The sequence below is a fragment of the Pleuronectes platessa genome, chromosome 1 (genome assembly GCF_947347685.1).
Source record: "Pleuronectes platessa chromosome 1, fPlePla1.1, whole genome shotgun sequence".
NCBI lineage: Eukaryota > Metazoa > Chordata > Actinopteri > Pleuronectiformes > Pleuronectidae > Pleuronectes > Pleuronectes platessa.
Window position 1 is genome coordinate 2,959,112 of NC_070626.1, and position 18,492 is coordinate 2,977,603.

Below are 18,492 nucleotides of genomic sequence, written 5' to 3' on the forward strand. Positions count from 1 at the left end.
ATTGGATGATAATAGTATATAAGGTATTTTGGAATTAGCTGCTATGTCAAAAGATATTTTGCAGTAAATCCTTAATCATCAGTGTGAAAAAGGAAAAAATAATCTAGATTATGGCCTACTGTCTGAATGTATTTGTGATGTGTGCGTCATCTCAAATGAATACCATGTTTGGGTTAGGTATTTCATTGCTTTCTGTGTACTGGAAGCAGCTGAAACATTGGAACATGAGTTTGGCTTTGATCTGCCTTTTGTGTTGTGATTTCAGATGTGTGTTTGACTCGTTCTCCCCCTCTTGGTTGTGTTCCAGCATTCCTAGAGTGTTCCAGCGGAGAAAATTCTCCAGTTATCGTCTTTGTGTCCAAGATGTTTCCTGTGGACACCAAGGCCTTGCCTCAGAACAGACAGAGGTATTTGTGAATGGGTGTCCCCAGACAGTGTTGTCAGTAGATGGTGCTGCTTTCCTGTTCTTCCCTCTTGTCGCAGGCTGTGGGCATGCTCAGTATGTCAGTTCTGTCCTGGACCTAAAGACGGAGAGATTGCTTGAAGTTACTCACAACCTGTGACGTATAAGCAATACCATTCTATGTGCCATAATACTTTCGGTGTCAAGCACTGCTTTAACTGCAGTACCCACTCATTATTCTATTTGAATGGTTAGTTTATTCAAATACCAGACAAACAAACAATCTGTCACCTTCTTCTCGTGCTACCTCTCCAGGCTTATGGTCTCAGATCTCAGACAATTCTGCCTCCACCCCAGTAGAGTCGGGCAACATGCATCCCCAGAAAGAGTGTCCTTATCACTACAAACAATCCACACAAGACCAAGTGTCTCCAAGGCTTCTGTGTTTGAAAGTTGTTACAACGAAATCTGCTGACAGTGCATTATGTGTTACACATCAGACACAGCTGACACCCACTGGTGTCATAGATAGGAATGATTTTGATGTAGGCCAACTTGTTGGGACTAGGACAACTTTTCCCAGGACTTGATTTACTGTGTAAAGTAGCAATTTTATTCTGGTCACTCACCCAAATACTGAACTCTAACTTTTTTCTGTCTGTGTGGTGCATTTGGTGTGAGCTGTGGTTGTTGAATAATGTGATGTATACACAATGCGGACAGTGTATTTTGTTCTGGTTTACGCACCCTAAAACACTCACCTGCATGATGATCAAACAGACTATTTACCACACAACTAAAGGGAATGTAGAGTCCACCTACCAGTCACAGAGCTGTCCTGTATCTGACGGCCTTCTTCAGCAAATGGAACCTGCAAAGATTTGTGGTTAAGAATGAATCTTCAGTCCTAAAGATTGAAACTGCAGATGAATAAAGTAAAGCAAAACAAACAAACAAACTGCTTGATATCACCAAGAAACGCTATGTTTAAATACACAGGTGAGGTTCTATCAACTAAAAAAATGTGACATTTTTAATGTGTTTCTGTGAAGTATTGAATATTGGCAACATACATGTTTTCTAACTTCTTTAAAAAAAAAATCATTTAGATATCAACACTGTTGTCGGGCTCAGAGGAAATATCACGGTTTCCACAATATCGATACTATAGAAGGAAAAAGACACAACAAGCAATATATAGCAAAAATATAGCTAATAATATAGCTATTGAACTAAAATATGTATTATTATCATCAATTAGTTTTAAAAGCAGTTCGTTTTTATATTTTAATTTTTGGCTATTTAAAAGTAATTTATGTAAGCTTTTTATTTAGTTGCCTAATTGTGGAAGGTTGGTCAGGGAATTTGTGTTTCCTGTCATCATAAGCAGTATATCTGTTTGGGACTTTTATTGGGAAGGGTCACGGATGGAAGTTAATCTGTTTTAGGAGTGATATGTGACTATTTGTGAAAAATATTATATTATACTATTACTTCTTAGTATAGGTGAAGTAAACTGTCATGTACATTTACAATGGTTGCTGTTAAGGGAGGGAGAGCAACAGATAGAGGGGGTGTGTCAGCCGCTGCTTCAGAGCTGGTCAGAAACCGAAAGTAAATCAGGATTCTCCTATCGCTGTGAACTCCTCCGGTGGAGTTTTTTGTCCAGCCTTGGAGGAAATAAGGCTGTTACATCAGTTCCCTCTTCGCGCACACAAACAAAAGATTACACCGCACAGCGCACACACAAAGTACGTGACTCAAGAGAGGCAGGACACCATAAATATCGTAGTTTTTACAATTCTTACGGTTATGAAACCGTGGTTATTGTTAAATTGTCATCGTCACTGTTGGATGTTGAAGTGTTAGTCTGGACCTGTTCTTAGTTTTTGCATCTCTTTACCTTTTAGGAATGGTTTGTGGTTTTATCTCCCAGAGTAGTACATAGTTCTTAGCCCTCCCCGATCTTTGTGTCCTTCTCAGAGGTGAGCAGAGGATAAAACCCAACCCCCCCAACTCTTCCACTGTCAGTGATAGATGGAGATGGCCTCGTCTGCCCGGGCCTGCCTGTCTGGCTTTAGGATCTGATTGCACTCAAACATCACACAGCTCCCTGCCTCATGGGGTGCCTCACTAATCTAAGTCGGATGTCACAGATTCTGTCTTCAAGCCCTTTAGGAAGCTGTGAGATGAGATCTGTGACTTCTTCCGGCAGGATGAATTGCAAAGCGTCCTCACATTAAAAAGGCAGGGATGACATGTTACAGCAAAGAGTGGACTGCTGCCATTTCTCACTGGAAACATATGCTTACAGGAGACTAGGATTGATGTGTGGGAGTCATCACAGAGTAGGTCCCAGTTTTTGGTTTAATGGCCTGGCCTGTGAAGCACGTGTGTGAGTTAGGATTGGGTCAGACAAAGCTTGTCTTCCTTCTACCTCTAATGAGAAACGGCAACTAAAATGCCTCAGCTGCATTTAAGATATAAAACTCTCTTCAGCAGGAAACTGTCAATGTATGCTTAATATAAACCTTTGGTAGTACAAGACAAAAGTTAGCTATATGTTGATAATGAATACTGGAAATGGTAGCAGTCGTGACACCACCTCCACCGAGCTAGTATGTTCTGGATCATGAGCGGATTCTTTGTTTCTGACCATTTCAGCCGTAACAAAATTTTAGTTGAGCAGTTTCATTTTCCTCTGATTCTTCCTGCTGATGAGTGGTTTGGAACTTGTGGTCTGGCCTATGTTTCTGCTCTCAGAGTCTCCTTTGAAAGTTGATGGTGATACGTTCAGCCTGTCCTGCGGAATTTCTTGCTGATGCTACTTTGGGGTTTGTCTTCACTGCTCTCACAATGTTCCAGTCAACAACTACTGATGTTGTCGTTGGCAGACTTACTCACTGTCTGTTTCTCAGTTTAGCAGCAGTTTCTTTCTTTTTCAGGACATTCCAAATTGTTATAGTGGATCTGCCAATATTTCCTTGGCAACAGCTCTGATGGATTTTCCCTCTTTTCTCTGCTTGAAAATTGCTTGATTGTTTTAAAAAGACAGCTCTCTGCGCTTCATGATGGTTTATCCTTTTAAAGAACAAAAACTCACAGCAGTCACCCAGAGACATTCATTGATTAAACTATTAATGTTAAAAAGAAATGCATGAACAACAAGAAACACCAGAGTTTCTTCTCATTTGTCAATCCAACAAAACATGTTTTGTCCTAATTTGTAAATACCAGGAATAAAAAGCTGAAATACTGAGTTCGTAAAAACAAATACTGCATTTTTAGGATTTCATGGTAATATATAATTCCTTGAATATGAGCATACGTATCTTTTTAGGACTGGGAGGCCTTATGTAACCTTAAAATGCTAATCTATGAGTTTAGACACTATAGTGTTGTTTTATATATAGGATACAATTTTAATGAAGCAAAACAAACAAACATCTGAAGTCATACAGAACTTTGAAATTCAGAGTAAATACAGAGCTTAGCATTCATGCTAAACCTGTACTCTCCCTCAAGGCATTAGCTTCTTGATCTCCAGAACATCTAATGCAGAGTGGAAAGATCTCACTTCAGCCCAATGGCTCTCTGCTCTCCTTCCCCCTCTTGTGACAGAACTTGATCCTAATTGCAGACTCTGCTGAAGCACTCAGAGGGAAACAGAGTGTCAAGCAGGAGAGAGGAGATCTAGACAGGCTGTCAGAGCTGGGTTAGAGGATGGGGAGGTGGAGATACAGATATGTGAAAGAGAGAGGGAAAGAAAGGTCATCTCAGACTATGAGCCAGAAAGGAAAAAGCCTGTCCAAAATCAGGCTAATGAGCTTCCAAGTGCTTCTATTTTATTTTGCCCAGCAACACTGCTAACATCTGTGTGACAGCCCATGGCCACAACTACCTACAGAGGAGTCTGCAGTCAACAGTTGGGTTAACGTTGTGATACCATCAGCAAGGTTTAAGAAATGGAGAGGATCATTATCTTATCTTATAACCTTAGAACACATTCACATGTCTAACTCAAACTCAAATTACATAGTGATCATTTACTAAAATGCCTTATAACGCTTTACTGTCATATGTAAACATGAACCAGTTGAATTTTACCAGCAATTATTTGGTTCATTTCTGTCTATCTACATTTTCATATACTTTTTCACATTTTCATTGAAAAAACCTGAGTGGAAATGTAGATGGAAAAAAGATATCTTGAAAATAATCTTTTCTTTGAGGTTGTAAAAAAAAAACTTTAGCTCTGATGGGGCTCAGAACTCATCTTAAGGACAGATTATGCCCTAAATGCTTTCACTGGCTAAACAGAAGGTTTGTCTTGACTTAGATCTTACCTGTCTGGTTTCAATTTAAACTCTGAATATTCATCACTGTAATACCCCTGACCAATCCTGTTAGCATGTCAGGAGTTTTAATTAACAGAGTTACTGCTACTTTCCTATGTGCATAAATTGTGTACTGTGCTTATTACAAATTGGAGACAGATTATACAGTTACACTTTTGTGAAGCTAAGTAACATCACATCTGTCCAATGAAGCCACAGCTGGATAGGATAACTCCCCTCGGGTTACTGATATAGCAGCAAATTATTTGCTGCGTCAAATTTAATAGGAATGGAGACTGGGAGTTACACTCAAGAGTCATCACAGATCTCCTGACGACTCTTTTTGGATTTGAACACAGAGGACTCCTGGCATCTATGCGCATATAAACATTACTTCCTCAGAGCATTGCAGTATGAAGTGTTCAATCAGCATACTCTTCAAGACCTGGAGGACTTTCTAGTGATGAAAGCTTCTTCATTGAGAAGAATCTCCTCCATTATGACTTAGGCTTTATAAAATTAACATAAAACCTACTTTAGACATTCATTTGAATTTTAAGGAAGAATATTATCTCAGTCACTGCTCACTTACATTTTCAGACGCTAGAGCTAAAATGGAAAACCTCCTTAAAAAAAAACAGTGTGTTTTGCAGACATCTTTAATATCAGCACACTTTTTCCTCCCTTTTCACAATGTTAAAAGGTCTTTCTGTGGTTTTATCGTCCAGTTCCAGTGTTTGAAAGCCATTACTTCATAACCGCAGCATATTAGGCCAAAAACCAAGTCCTGGCATTCACATTATTACCAATGAGCAACTGATTCAACCTCCTGACAAACCCAAAAAACACTTTTTGACTTTGCTGTGGTCTAATGGGAAGTATGAAGACTAGTAAGTATTACATAACATAGTGTTTATTTAGATGTTCTAGTGCAGCACATCATATTGATTACCCACTTCAATATTTGTCTGCTTCTTATTTTTTCTTTTGGGTTTTAGAGTAAAAATTGTGAGAGGATTGAGCTTTAATCTGCAGCTGACTCATATGTTTGAAGCTTGAAGGCACTTGCTAGTTATTTGTTCTTAAAGCCAGGTAATTTACCAAGGTTTGCTCTTTTCTGGTTTTCTGTTGGAATCCTGAATTCAGCCTGTGGTCCCATTTATAACCAATTTATGCAAAAGAGACATGCATCAGCTCAAGTGCATCTGCAGGGCTGCTGCTGTTTTCAAGGGCAAATTATGGGCTGTTTTAAGTGGTTTGTGATCATGGAACTAAACTCTTTGGATGCTGTCACTCAGGCCTGCTGTGAGCAGCTGTGTTGCTATAGTCACTGTGGTCTTTTTGAAGAGAGTATGTGCACATACGCAAACACTCTGACCACACTGCACATACACACACAGGCCACACTACATACACACAAACGCACAGGTCATGTAGCAAAGGAAAAGCAGGGATAGTTTTGTTTATTTTTAGGTATCTTGGGACTTCAAAGTTTGCCACTGAGCTGAGTTCATGCTTTTTACATTCTAGTTCTTCCAATACAGGGCTACTGTAGCAATACATTTCAGGTGGGATCATATACATACAATAAAAAGTATCATCGTAGTCGGTACACATTTAAAAATACTTTCTTAATGATGGATATCGCTTTTTATGTACGGATTTCTGACAGTAATAAAAGAAAAGGAAAAGAGGAATATGCATGATTAGAGTTTCAATCACAGCGTAATTCAAACATTGTCTGTTTTTGATATTTCTGTCTTAAGCCAGTCAGCAGATTACATAAAGATTCTGTTGATTTGACAACATGTCACTATTTAAGGCCAGTACTAAGTTTAAAGTGATCCAGTTTTATAATCCTGGATAGCCAAGATTTAGCACCAGGTGTTTATTGCTTACAAAAGCTGGCTTAACAGGTCTTGAAGTTTGGTCTGGCAAAAAAAATTCAGTGCCTTTCTGTATCTTATGAGGTTTCAAACTCAAGGATCTGCTGCTCTAACTCGACTGATTGTTCCAGGATGTGCCGTCCTGTAGCTCTCCTGTCTGTCCACCATAGCGAACAGATTACACACTCAAGCTGGAACCTAGTGCTTTTCACAGGGTCTCAGACAATAGCTCCCCCTGTCAGCCTCTGTGTTTTTAAATCCCAGTTATCTGTAAATCAAGTCCAGTCTATCACCAGTCCAGGGGTGGTCAAAATAGGAGCTCACTGCACTTTATGAATTATCTGCCTGCTCCTCAATTCTCCGTTATGTAGCCTGCTCTAATTGTGGTCTGCCGATCCCTTTCCAACATGTCCTTCATTTGTAATGATTTTAAAACTCCTAATTGCTTGAACTTATTCTTGTCTGCAGACACTCCCCTAACTCCAAATGATACAGTCCCATTAATTTAGGCCCTCCTATAATTTTTCTGAAAATGTGTATTGGTTCTTTTGAAGTTTCAAGTTCCTCCACTTGGTTTTCTTTATATAGACCCCTGTAGTCTGAGTTTTATTTATTTTATTTCCTGTATACTATTTAAACAATTAGCTTGAATAAGCATGTCAAAGGTGCTACACATTTGATAGGTCATACTAAGATCTGATTCTCAATTTAATCACATTAACTTTTCAGGCTGCTGGTAAAAAAAAAAAATACACATCAAGCTATTGTACTCAGAGATAGTTTTTAAGATTGAATGTTTTATTGTGAATGGATCTAACCATAATACTGAATTAATGGACATGATTTTATAATTCACTCGAAACATACTTCTAAGATATACTGCCTGCTGTCAGTCTTGAAATGAAATCAGTTATTAAGTGCACTTTAGAGACTGGTGTTGTTCCTTAGGTGAAAGCAGGTGAAAAAGCGGCCGAGTCAGATGGTCAGCAACATAGAGTCTTGTTCTAGTAGAGGTTTCTTTCAGATAATGAGGGAGCTTTTCTCTTCACAGTCACCAAAGTGCAAAAATATGCCCAGTTTGGAGGCTGAAAAAAGGTTGAAACCTTTGAAGGGCCCAGTCAAAGAAGGGTGTCCTTTTAGTGGGTGCCTAAAGTGAGCTAAAGATTAAGACCCTGTTCATACCTGGTATTAACAATTATCCTGAGTAATTTGATCTCAAGTGGACAGTTCTACATTCAGATGTGAACGTACCCAAATCTGACCTCACTGAGTCTTGACATCCTATCACACAACTATAGTCAGCGGTGTTCTTGGATGCATGTGGCCGAGGGCCCGCATTCTCAGCTGAAATCCTCTCACCTGCTACAGTTTCACCATCAATCAAATAAATATTTACTCTTCTTAGTGCCTATATATTGATTTGTTTGTAGCCACGGCCACAATGTCAACACTTAACAACATCACAAAACAGCTAATGTTTCAAATCTTTCAAATAGATAAAATCCTATTCAATCCAGATGTTCATACACTACATTGATTCACTAACTTCCTCCTGCCTCTGCTCTCTTTCTCTATCTCTCACTTGTGCCCACAGGCACCCATCATTTGCGATGTATCTCGATATTTTGAAATTTCCTCTAAATCATGGTACAAATGTTGAATTCATAAAAGTATACAGGAAGTGGCTAAGCTAGTGGACATTAGCATTTCCAACGGTCACTGAATGCACCTCGTCTTAAACACGCTGTAAATGACCTTGTTTCGATGTAAATGTCAGGGCTTGCCTTCTGATCATTGAGCAGCTGTGGATCATACAGTAAACTCTGTTTTCAGTTTTTTCTACTGTTCTTCAACAAATTCCTTGTTTGATTGAGTGGGGGAGGAGCCATGGGGCTTGTGTGTGTGTTAACTCTCACACAAACGCACACAAGCATCCATTCTTCTGGAGTGAACACAGCTCCAGTTCATCTTTGTAAACTGATTCGTTAAGTTCAGCGTTCAGAAAGAATATGAACAAACTGTCAATAACTGTCTCTGAACTCTCGTTAACTCGCTGGGGATCTTCTCTTTCTGTTGCTCTCTCCATGCTCTCTGAGTTTCTTCCCTCCTACTGATAAAAAAATATGCATGGGTCGCAGGACAGTTCTTTGGATGGAGTGATCTGTCTGCTGTGTCTGCCCTTGAGGAGAGGGGACTTCCCAGGTTAGGTTTCTCTTGAAGCGAATGCACTAGAATCCTCCCGGTTGTGGACAGAAGTAAGGCTGGGTATTGCCTACAACCTCACGATACGATACGTATCACGATACAGAGGCCACGATATGATACTATCATGATACACGTTGCTTTTGAATAATGACCATGTCCTGCACAGAATTGACAACAGTTGTTCTTTATTATTCCATATAACAGCAAAGGCGAAGTCTTAGGGATCGCACCACTCAAAATACTTAAAATTCTGGCCTTTAAAAGATCTTAAAAGTAAAATAAAATAATTATCATTCTAATCCCAATAAAAAAAAAAAGGCTATGCACAGAAAGGATCTGTCGCTCACGGATCTCCTCCCAAGATCCCCGGATACGGTGTTTTTAATTTCCCTCGTAAGTGCCGAGTCTGTTGCTTGAACATGAGCGCAGTTGCACATCTGGTAGTGATGTGTCGGTCGTGAACGATTCGTTCGTTTTGAACGAATCCTTACAAGGACTCGGGAGTAACGAGTCCTCTCAAAGAGAGATTCGTTAATTTTCTCGTGGCCGCTCATCGGGACTGTTGCATAGGCTGATGCAGGTCACGTGAAAAAGGATCCAAAGACTCGTATCCGGCACATGAACGAATCACTGATCCGAAGACTCTGTTGGCAGAAGAACGAAACACTGATCTGAAGACACGGTCGGGAGGTGAACGATTCGTTCATCTGCCGGGTACGAGTCTTTGGATCATTTTCTACGTGACCTCCATAGGCTCAGAAGAGGAAACTGTTACCTCATCCCCTTTCGCGACCACTGTTAAAAAGCAGTCATGACTGACAGCTTTTGTGTGGCAGATCATATATTTTTTAAGAAAACCTCCTCTATTAAATACAGTAAAACATGACAGTTTGTATGGTTTTAAATTGTCATTTATTGTCACACTGGCATTTAATTATCACAGGAAATAATTACACTGCACTAAACTGTAAGTGTAAATGTAAAGTGAAAATAACAAAACCAGTCATTATGACTTGTGAATAGGGCTGAACGATTAAGATTTAATATGCGATTATTTTATTTTATCCTGTCTTTCCCCCCCCCAAAAAAAATAATGAATGATTTAAATATGACCAACACAATATTAGATACTGTACAATATTCTTTCCCACATTTTTATTTGAATGCGGCGTTGTTATAGTCAGTGGATCAGCAGCAGTTTAAGCTCTGTGTCCGCGGATGCGGCGGGCCAGTCATGTCCGGGGTGGACGTGCAGTGGTATGGAGGTGCCGGGCGATTTTCCCGTGCGCCGCCCGCACCGCGGTCACCGGCGAAATGAGCTCGCTCTGTGTGGCCGACACGTCGGCCGAAGACTGGGGGCAGATGAACCCGATCATTGATCCAAACACACGGTCGGGAGTTGAACGATTCGTTCATCTGCCGGGTACGAGTCTTTGGATCGTTTGCACCCCCCCCCCCCCCCCCCCCCTTTGAAACGAACGAATGACTCAAAAAGAGATTCGTTCATTTTACTGAACGAGATTCAAAGAACCGACACGGTAAAAAGATCCAAACTTCCCATCACTAACATCTGGGCATGCAGCGTGGCTATAATGTTCTTCGGACATTACTAGTGTTGCAGCTTTTAGCAGCTTCAGGGCTTTAGCCTCATCTTCAGCACAGGCCAGGTCCGCTTCAGTTAAGGTCCACAGCTCCTTGGCATTCTTCCACACCTCAGTGGAGAATAAGTAAGAAACAGTGGGCGTCTCGAGCGCACGTTGAGCTGCCAAATTCAGACTGCGAGCACAGCATTTCACGTGCAATAACTCCGCCAGTTTTTCCGGTGTTTCTTCCTTGCTTGTTTTGAGTTGAGACGTGTGCTGTTTTTGCCTATGCTGCCCCCTTTGGCATTATTGTGCACTGCACCATAGGTGAAGTTTCGTTTTCAAGACGGCCGTCAAAGCATTTGATGCCGTATCGATACATTAGCATCTGCATCGATGCGTGCATCGGCATGACGACGTCACAATATATCGCCATATCGATTTTTTTTAGCACAGCCCTAGACAGAAGTGACATTCCCCTATATTTGGATCACTCTGTTTTGCGTTTTTTTTTTTTTTTTATATAATAATAATCTTTTTTTTCAGAAAATGTCAATTGGAGGGGCATTTAAACATTGATATGTTTGAAATGACACCAGATATCAACACTGGTCATCACACAATGATTGATACCTTTCTTAACGAGTGAAATCTTTCTTCATAGCAGCGCATTCATCAGCCGTCCTGCTCGCTCTTTGCCCCCTTCTCTCTCTCACCCAAACTCTCACACACACACACACGAACAGTGTAAACCGACGTGTGTTAACGCAGACTGGGTTAGAACTACTTTGTAAATTTAGTCAATATATGGAGCCGGAGGAGATGGGTGGCGTGTTCATTGTATCACGATGTGGTTTTCCTAATATCGTGCAGCTCTAGTGTTTGTCAAAGTGTGTGTCATAGTTAATCATAACACAGTTAAGAATTTTTTTTTTCACTTCTCCTGTCTTCTCGTGCTTCTTGAGGACACTCTCTCTGTCAGGGAGAGAGTGTCCTTTGACAAACTCAGCTTCAGCACCTGTATGTTCGACTACACTATAGCCAGAAGTCTGTAAAATGAAGCAAGTGCCATGTAAAATATATCTTCATTATCTGGCTTTACTTAACCTCACATTCGCCATTCTGATCAGGATTGATGACTGGTTTTCCAGTTACATATATAGAATTTGGAAACATCACTGTTTATTGGATTTAATTTTGAAAACATAAAGGAAGATAATATGGTTCAAACATTTAATAGTGGAGAACTCTCGATTTCACAGGAAAGTCACAGTTTTGTCTAGATTTCTAGCAGTAGAGCACTGGATTGTTATCTGAGTAGAACTGATATTTATAATGACCTGCTGAATTCATTCATGGCTCAACAGGGGGTCGCTTCATAATCTGTGGGAGGAACTCATCTGTCTGCAGGAGTGCAGTGTGTGTGTCTGCCCATCTCTGTCGCTCTTCGCACAAACAGAAACGAAGAGATCTATTTAGTTAAAGATGATGTCGGATTATTATTCCAGATTGTTCCAGTCACTTAAAACCTGATGTCCTGGCTGTGCATGTCACAAGTCGTGCTTTGTGTAGCAGGTGAACTGAGTGCGTGTTTTTCAATCTTTTTAAATAATTGCCCCATAAACTCTAGAGCGAATCAAACACAAATTAAACTTCAGTACTGTTCAGTTCCTAATAAATTCGGATTACTGTTGGTGTTTATGCTTATCGTGTAAAGTGAGCACAGTTCAGCGGAGGAGTGAGGAGGGACGACATGGGGCAGGGTAATACAGCACGGCCCCAGCACTGCAAAATTAATATAGAGGAAACCCTGAGATAAATACATTTTTACCTCTGAAATATGTCAAGATATGACAAGTAAATGAAGTGTAGCCCAAGTGATCTTTAGTGTCATTAGTGTTAAAGTCCAAGTCAAGTTTGGAGTCAATAAGAATTTGTCAAGTCTGAAGTCACAAAAAAATTGTAGTCCACACCGCTGCTCAATGCTACCTGAAACATCACAGACAAGATAAACATTACAACCACAGACCACTACTTGGAGGATTTTATTAGACACTCTGCTCTTCATACTGTATCTCTGATCTCAAGCTGTTATTTGGAGGTCTGATAAAATTCTGATAATATAATGACATCAATTAACTTTTGTTAATGAAGGCAGCATTAAATTGTTTTTACCCACTCTGAGTATATAGATCTGTTTGTTGTAAATTCATTTTTGTGTGTGCTTGTGTGTGTGCTTGTGTGTGTGCTTGTGTGTTGGTGCGCATGCATGCTTGTGTTTGTGCTTGCATAGACCGTTAACCCAGGAAGAATTATCCCAGCGCAGGGAGCTTGCTAGACAGAGACACGCTGACAGGATGGCAGCTGATCAGGCAGCAGCAGAGAGCAACAACCACAACCACACAGGGCGTGTGCCACAGGAAGACCGACCGGCAGGGCTCAGCACAGGTAAGCTTTTCTCTGCATTCACTGTTGCTGTCTCCCATTATCACACCTTTTCATCTCTACCTTTTCATAGCAGCTTGACAAAAGATTAATACAAATATTTTGGATTGATATTGTCAATGGGTGAATAACAAAGCCTGACAGTTAACTGTGGCCACAGGCTGAGGTTTTAGAGACATTCACTCACTTCTTTACATCCAGGCTTTATCAAATGTCCAAGATGTCTCAACGCATGTAACAATATCAAATGAACTGTATTTTTAAAATGCTTCTCCATGTTAATAATTACTGGACTAGTGAACCCAAATTCGAGACATACACAGAGGGAAAGGTGATTTATGATACAAATTAGTGTATTTTTTCTATTACACACCATTCATACACTGGTAGCACAGCCATTAAGGACTATTTGGGGATCAGTGTCTTGCCCTAGGACACTTCAGAATGCAGACTGGTGTAGGTATTGAACCTCCTATATTCTGGTTAGTAGACAACGCTGTCTACCTCCTGAGCCACGCCTGCATCAAATGGTAATATTAATGATGAAGTGAGGTTTAAAACAACCCAGAGTTGCTATCCTGCATGATGGCTTGCATGCAATTAGCAGGATTAGCTTCATTAGTTTACCTGTGCCATAGACTGTATACAAATGTGAATAGTTGTAGTGTTTCTGGTTCAACAGTGTGCTGGTGGACAGGTGAGAGATGCATTTACAGTGCCTTGCATATGTATTCACCCCCCTTGGATTTTTTCCCATTATGTACTGTTACTAACTGGAATTCAAATAGACTTAAATAAACTTTTTCCCGTTTGATCAACAAAACATGCATAGTACTTTGGAGGTGCAAAATAAATTTTATTGTGACACAAACAATAATGAGAACAAAAAAGTTGACATCTGTTGGGTGCATAAGTATTCACCCCCCTGTGTCAATACTTGGTAGAACCCCCTTTCGCTGCAATTACAGCTGCAAGTCTTTTGGGGTATGTCTCTACCAGCTTTGCACATCTAGAGATGGAAAGGTTTGTCCATTCTTCTTGGCAAGAAAGATGAAGCTCAGTCAGATTGGATGGAGACCGTCTGTGAACCGCAATCTTCAAGTCTTGCCATAGATTCTCTATTGGATTGAGGTCTGGGCTTTGACTGGGCCATTTTAAGACATTAACATTCTTTAATCCAAACCATTCCTTTGTAGCTCTGGCTGTATGTTTAGGGTCATTGTCCTGCTGGAAGATGAACCTCCGCCCCAGTCTCAAGTCTTTTGCAGACTGCATCAGATTTTCTTCAAGGATTTCCCTGTATTTGGCTCCATCCATCTTTCCCTCTATTCTAACCAGTTTCCCTGTACCTGCTGAAGAGAAGCATCCCCACAGCATGATGCTACCACCACCATGTTTCACTGTTGGGATGGTGTGCTCAGGGTGATGGGCAGTGTTGGGTTTTCACCACACATAGCGTTTTGCATTGAGGCCAAAAAGTTCAATTTTGGTCTCATCTGACCAGAGCACCTTCTTCCACATGTTAGCTGTGTCTCCCACATGGCTTCTGGCAAACTCCAAACGGGATTTTTTATGGATCCCTTTCAACAATGGCTTTCTTCTTGCCACTCTTCCATAAAGGCCAGATTGGTGGAGTAGACGACTAATAGTTGTCCTGTGGACAGATTCTCCCACCTCAGCTGTGGATCTCTGCAACTCCTCCAGAGTAACCATGGGCCTCCTGGTTGCTTCTCTGATTAATTTTCTCCTTGTCCGACTCTTCAGTTTGGGTGGACGGCCTCCTCTTGGTAGGTTTGCGGTTGTGCCATATTCTTTCCATTTTCTTATGATGGATTTTATGGTGCTCAGAGAGATGTTCAAAGCTCTGGATATTTTTTTATAACCTAACCCTGCTTCATATTTCTCCACAACTTTATCCCTGACCTGTTTGGTGAGCTCCTTGGTCTTCATGATGCTGTTTGTTCAGTAATGATCTCCAACAAACTCTGAGTCCGTCACAGAACAGGTGTATTTATACTGAGATTAAATTGCAGACAGGTGGACCCTATTTACTAATTATGTGACTTGCAAATGTGACTTGTGAATGCAATTGGTCGCACCAGATCTTTGTTAGGGGTTTCACAGTAAAGGGGGTGAATACATATGCACTCAACACTTTTCAGATTTTTATTTGTAAATAATTGTGAAATCCATGTAATATTTCCCCCCACTTCCAAATGATGCACTATTTTGTGTTGGTCCATTACATAAACTCACGATGAAATAAATTTTAATCTGTGGTTATACCATGACAAAATGTAGAAAAGTCCAAAGGGGGTGAATACTTATGCAAGGCACTGTACATAGCTTGTGTCGCTGAAAGATGTCAGCACAGACATGGAAATCAGTGTTATCCACCCAACTGTCGTGTTAATATCCCAGCTGATTGGAGGTGGAGACATCTGCATATAAACATCTGGAGGGAGGAAGAGTTTCATAGGGAGGGACCCACATGCACTAACATGAATGGATGGACACACCAGCTACATAGACTATCATGTGAAAACTGTCTGTGTTGTTTCTCTCTTTCAGCTAAAATGGAGAGTCTGACATTGAAAGACTCAAAGCAAGAGGAGGAAGAGGAGCAGAAGGAGACCTTTGTCGCCTTTGCCCGGGTCTACAGCGGGGTGGTCAAGAAAGGGCAGAGAGTATTTGTGCTAGGACCAAAGTATGACCCCGCCCAAGGCCTGCGCATGGTAAACCAACACCTACACAACACCTGTGCTCCACTTCTGTTTTTGTGTAATGCACAGATCTGGAATCAAGTTGCAACTTTTAACCATTGAAATATTAGGTTGGATATGTCAGTGTTTAATGTAAATACATTTTTGATAGTAGTTGTGTACTTGGTTGGGACAAAGGAAAATAATGCTGTGTTTTAGGTTTCATCTGTTTTGTGTTCACAGTTACAAGCAAACCAAAAACTGTGAATGTGTTGTCACATAGTAACAGACAGAACTACATGGAAACAAAAGGGAAATATGATAATTTTAATACAAGGAAAGAGTCCACTCACAAGATAAACCTTTTACTTAACAGTTACCACAGGACGTATTCAGACCCTTCCTTTTCTCAAGCTCTGTGTTGTAGACTAATGTATAGAAATTACATTTTCCCTGTGAATCTAGACTCAAAAACCCAAATTAACAAAGTGAGAAAAATTTTGATATATTTCTGCAAATATATTTACTCCGTGTCCCAATTCCTCTCCCTTTTTACCCTACCCTATATGGAGTGCTCTTCACTGGGAGTGACCCCCTCCAAACACATCCACCAGGGGGAGGGCTAGAAAATGTTCCCCTAGGAATCTGGACACCACTCCTTCATCAGCAGCCAACCAACATTCTAACAGTGACAAATAATATCAACTAACAACCATTTTAAACCAACATTCTAAAAGTGACACCTCTGACAACTGCAGGACAGACAGGACGGATCGATCTGTTGATAAATACAGTTGGCGGTCTCACATCCGTTTTCAATTTCAATGTAATGTTTGTCCTGTCCATAGAAACCTCTGCCCCACACTGAAGATAATATACCATTAGCATTGAAGATTTTTTTCAAACTTTATATATACGGGACACGAGAGTAACGAATGTGGCTTGTTAATCTCACTCAGACTGTTAACGATTTTGACTTGATGTTCTGTGTCATTTCTGCCAGCTTCCAGAGGGTTGCAGTGCTTCAGACGCTGTGTGCGAGGTGCCTCATTTGTCCTGTTGTACTATGGAAAGCATCTATCTACTGATGGGCCGAGAGCTAGAAGAGCTGGAGGAGGTGCCTGCAGGAAACATCCTGGGTAAGTTTCCCTGCTCCTGTTATTCACTGCTTCAATGCACAGAATTAGGATCACAGATAAACAGATCTGATTTCAGAATCAGAAATACTTTATTGATCCCAGGGGGAAATGTGTTTGTAACAATAGCTTTATGCAAGAATAGAAAATAACCGATTTCGGTTTAAAAAAAAAGAAGATATAGCTGCCATTGTAATGACTTGTAATGAAGGAGTTGTGTAGTTGGATGGCCACAGACAGGAATGACTTCCTCTGGCACTCTGTGGTGCATTTTGATGATCTCAGTCTTTTACATTACATTACATATCATTTGGCAGGCGCTTTTATCCAAAGCGACTTATAGTTAGTGCATTCAACATCTAAGAGGGGCCATTTAGGGGTTCAGTATCTTTCCCCAGGACACTTCCTAATGCAGATGAGTCTTGCACTGAACGTGCTCCTGTGTTTGACCTGCACCTCATGGAGAGGGCGGGAGACATTGTCCAGAATGGCATGTAACTTCGACAGTATCCTCCTGTCTGACACCGCTGTCAGAGAGTGAGTACGGAGGCTGAGGTTGGAAACAGGGTTTGGACCCTGTCTAGAGCACATCATGTTTCTCATCATGTACATTTTGACTCAAACCCAGAACCTCCCGAGATTCCTACATCCTCACTTTGAAAGACTGTGTCCTGTCCTTCACGTTTCTCTGAGAACTCATGCTTCTTTCTAAATGATGTACATTTTGCAGTGTTTATCTGGCAATCGCACACCTCATTTCATTGTGCATTCTTGTGGTTGCTGTTGTCAGCTGTCTACATAATCACACCATGATTCAGTTTTTCTTTGACATCTATTCATGAACGACCTCTTTCACTACAAACTGAGACACATCAGTGGTTTCAGCGCAGCTTTATCTGTGTACATGCCCAGTTGTAGGCATACCTTGCAAATACCTGACACTGGAGCTGAGAGTATCGATGTTGGCAAACAGAAACAGGTTTCACTCTCTGATTATGTAATATTAACTGTTTGTGCAAAATCCTTTTAACAGGGCGACAGCTAACGAAAAAGCACAGCTATCACTAAAATATATATATATTACTGAGTAGAATGAATTAATCAGAATGTAAGTAATACTGATTAGTGGTAGTACAAATATTACAAGGTGCTATCTTCATTGCCAGTGATCATGTGTGTGAAAAATGATCTATTTTACAGTTGAAATATAAAGTCAAACAATTGTTTTGTTTTTAATTAATATATAAAGCTAAAAGCTCATACATTGTTTGGTTCAACCCTGATGAGTAAGAGTATATTCTGCGTTTCTTTGTCTTATATAGTAGTAAAATGGACAAATTTAAATTGTAGGCTGCTGAAACATCATCTGGGGAAAAGAGAAATTATATGACTATATTAACTTTTTTTATACTTAAGAGACAGAATGATTATTCATTTAATTAAGAAAATCATTGTAAGATTAATGGATAATGCACATGATTTTTTTAAGTTGTAGAGTTCTACGTCTCATATACTTGTTATTACTGTCTGCCTCCATTCATTTAGCTTGGTCTCATTTAACTAGTAATAAAGTAAACATTAATAAGTTATCACTAGACATTAGCCCTCGAGTGAGTATCACAGATCCTCCTGCTCCTTATTACATTTGGACTGTCAACTTACAGATGAGCTGTTCTTAGAGTGGCCTTCATTGGACAGTTTTAACATCTGTCAATGGCTCTACAGTGTTGGATTTAATGGGTGCCTTAGACCAAATATTTGTTTGACTCTTATAAGTCTACCAAATCTGAAATGT

General features: G+C 40.3%; 1 protein-coding gene across 2 annotated transcripts in view; it reads left to right on the forward strand.

The window, feature by feature from the left end:
* The window catches only part of efl1 (elongation factor like GTPase 1), a 77,862-nt gene that overhangs the window by 13,210 nt on the left and 46,160 nt on the right, over positions 1–18,492 (forward strand). For both annotated transcript variants that reach the window (XM_053419002.1, XM_053419010.1), the window contains exons 12-15: positions 308–407; positions 12,708–12,862; positions 15,431–15,594; positions 16,565–16,700. In XM_053419002.1, coding sequence (XP_053274977.1) covers positions 308–407; positions 12,708–12,862; positions 15,431–15,594; positions 16,565–16,700 — 555 coding nt within the window. The remainder of the gene's footprint in view (positions 1–307; positions 408–12,707; positions 12,863–15,430; positions 15,595–16,564; positions 16,701–18,492) is intronic.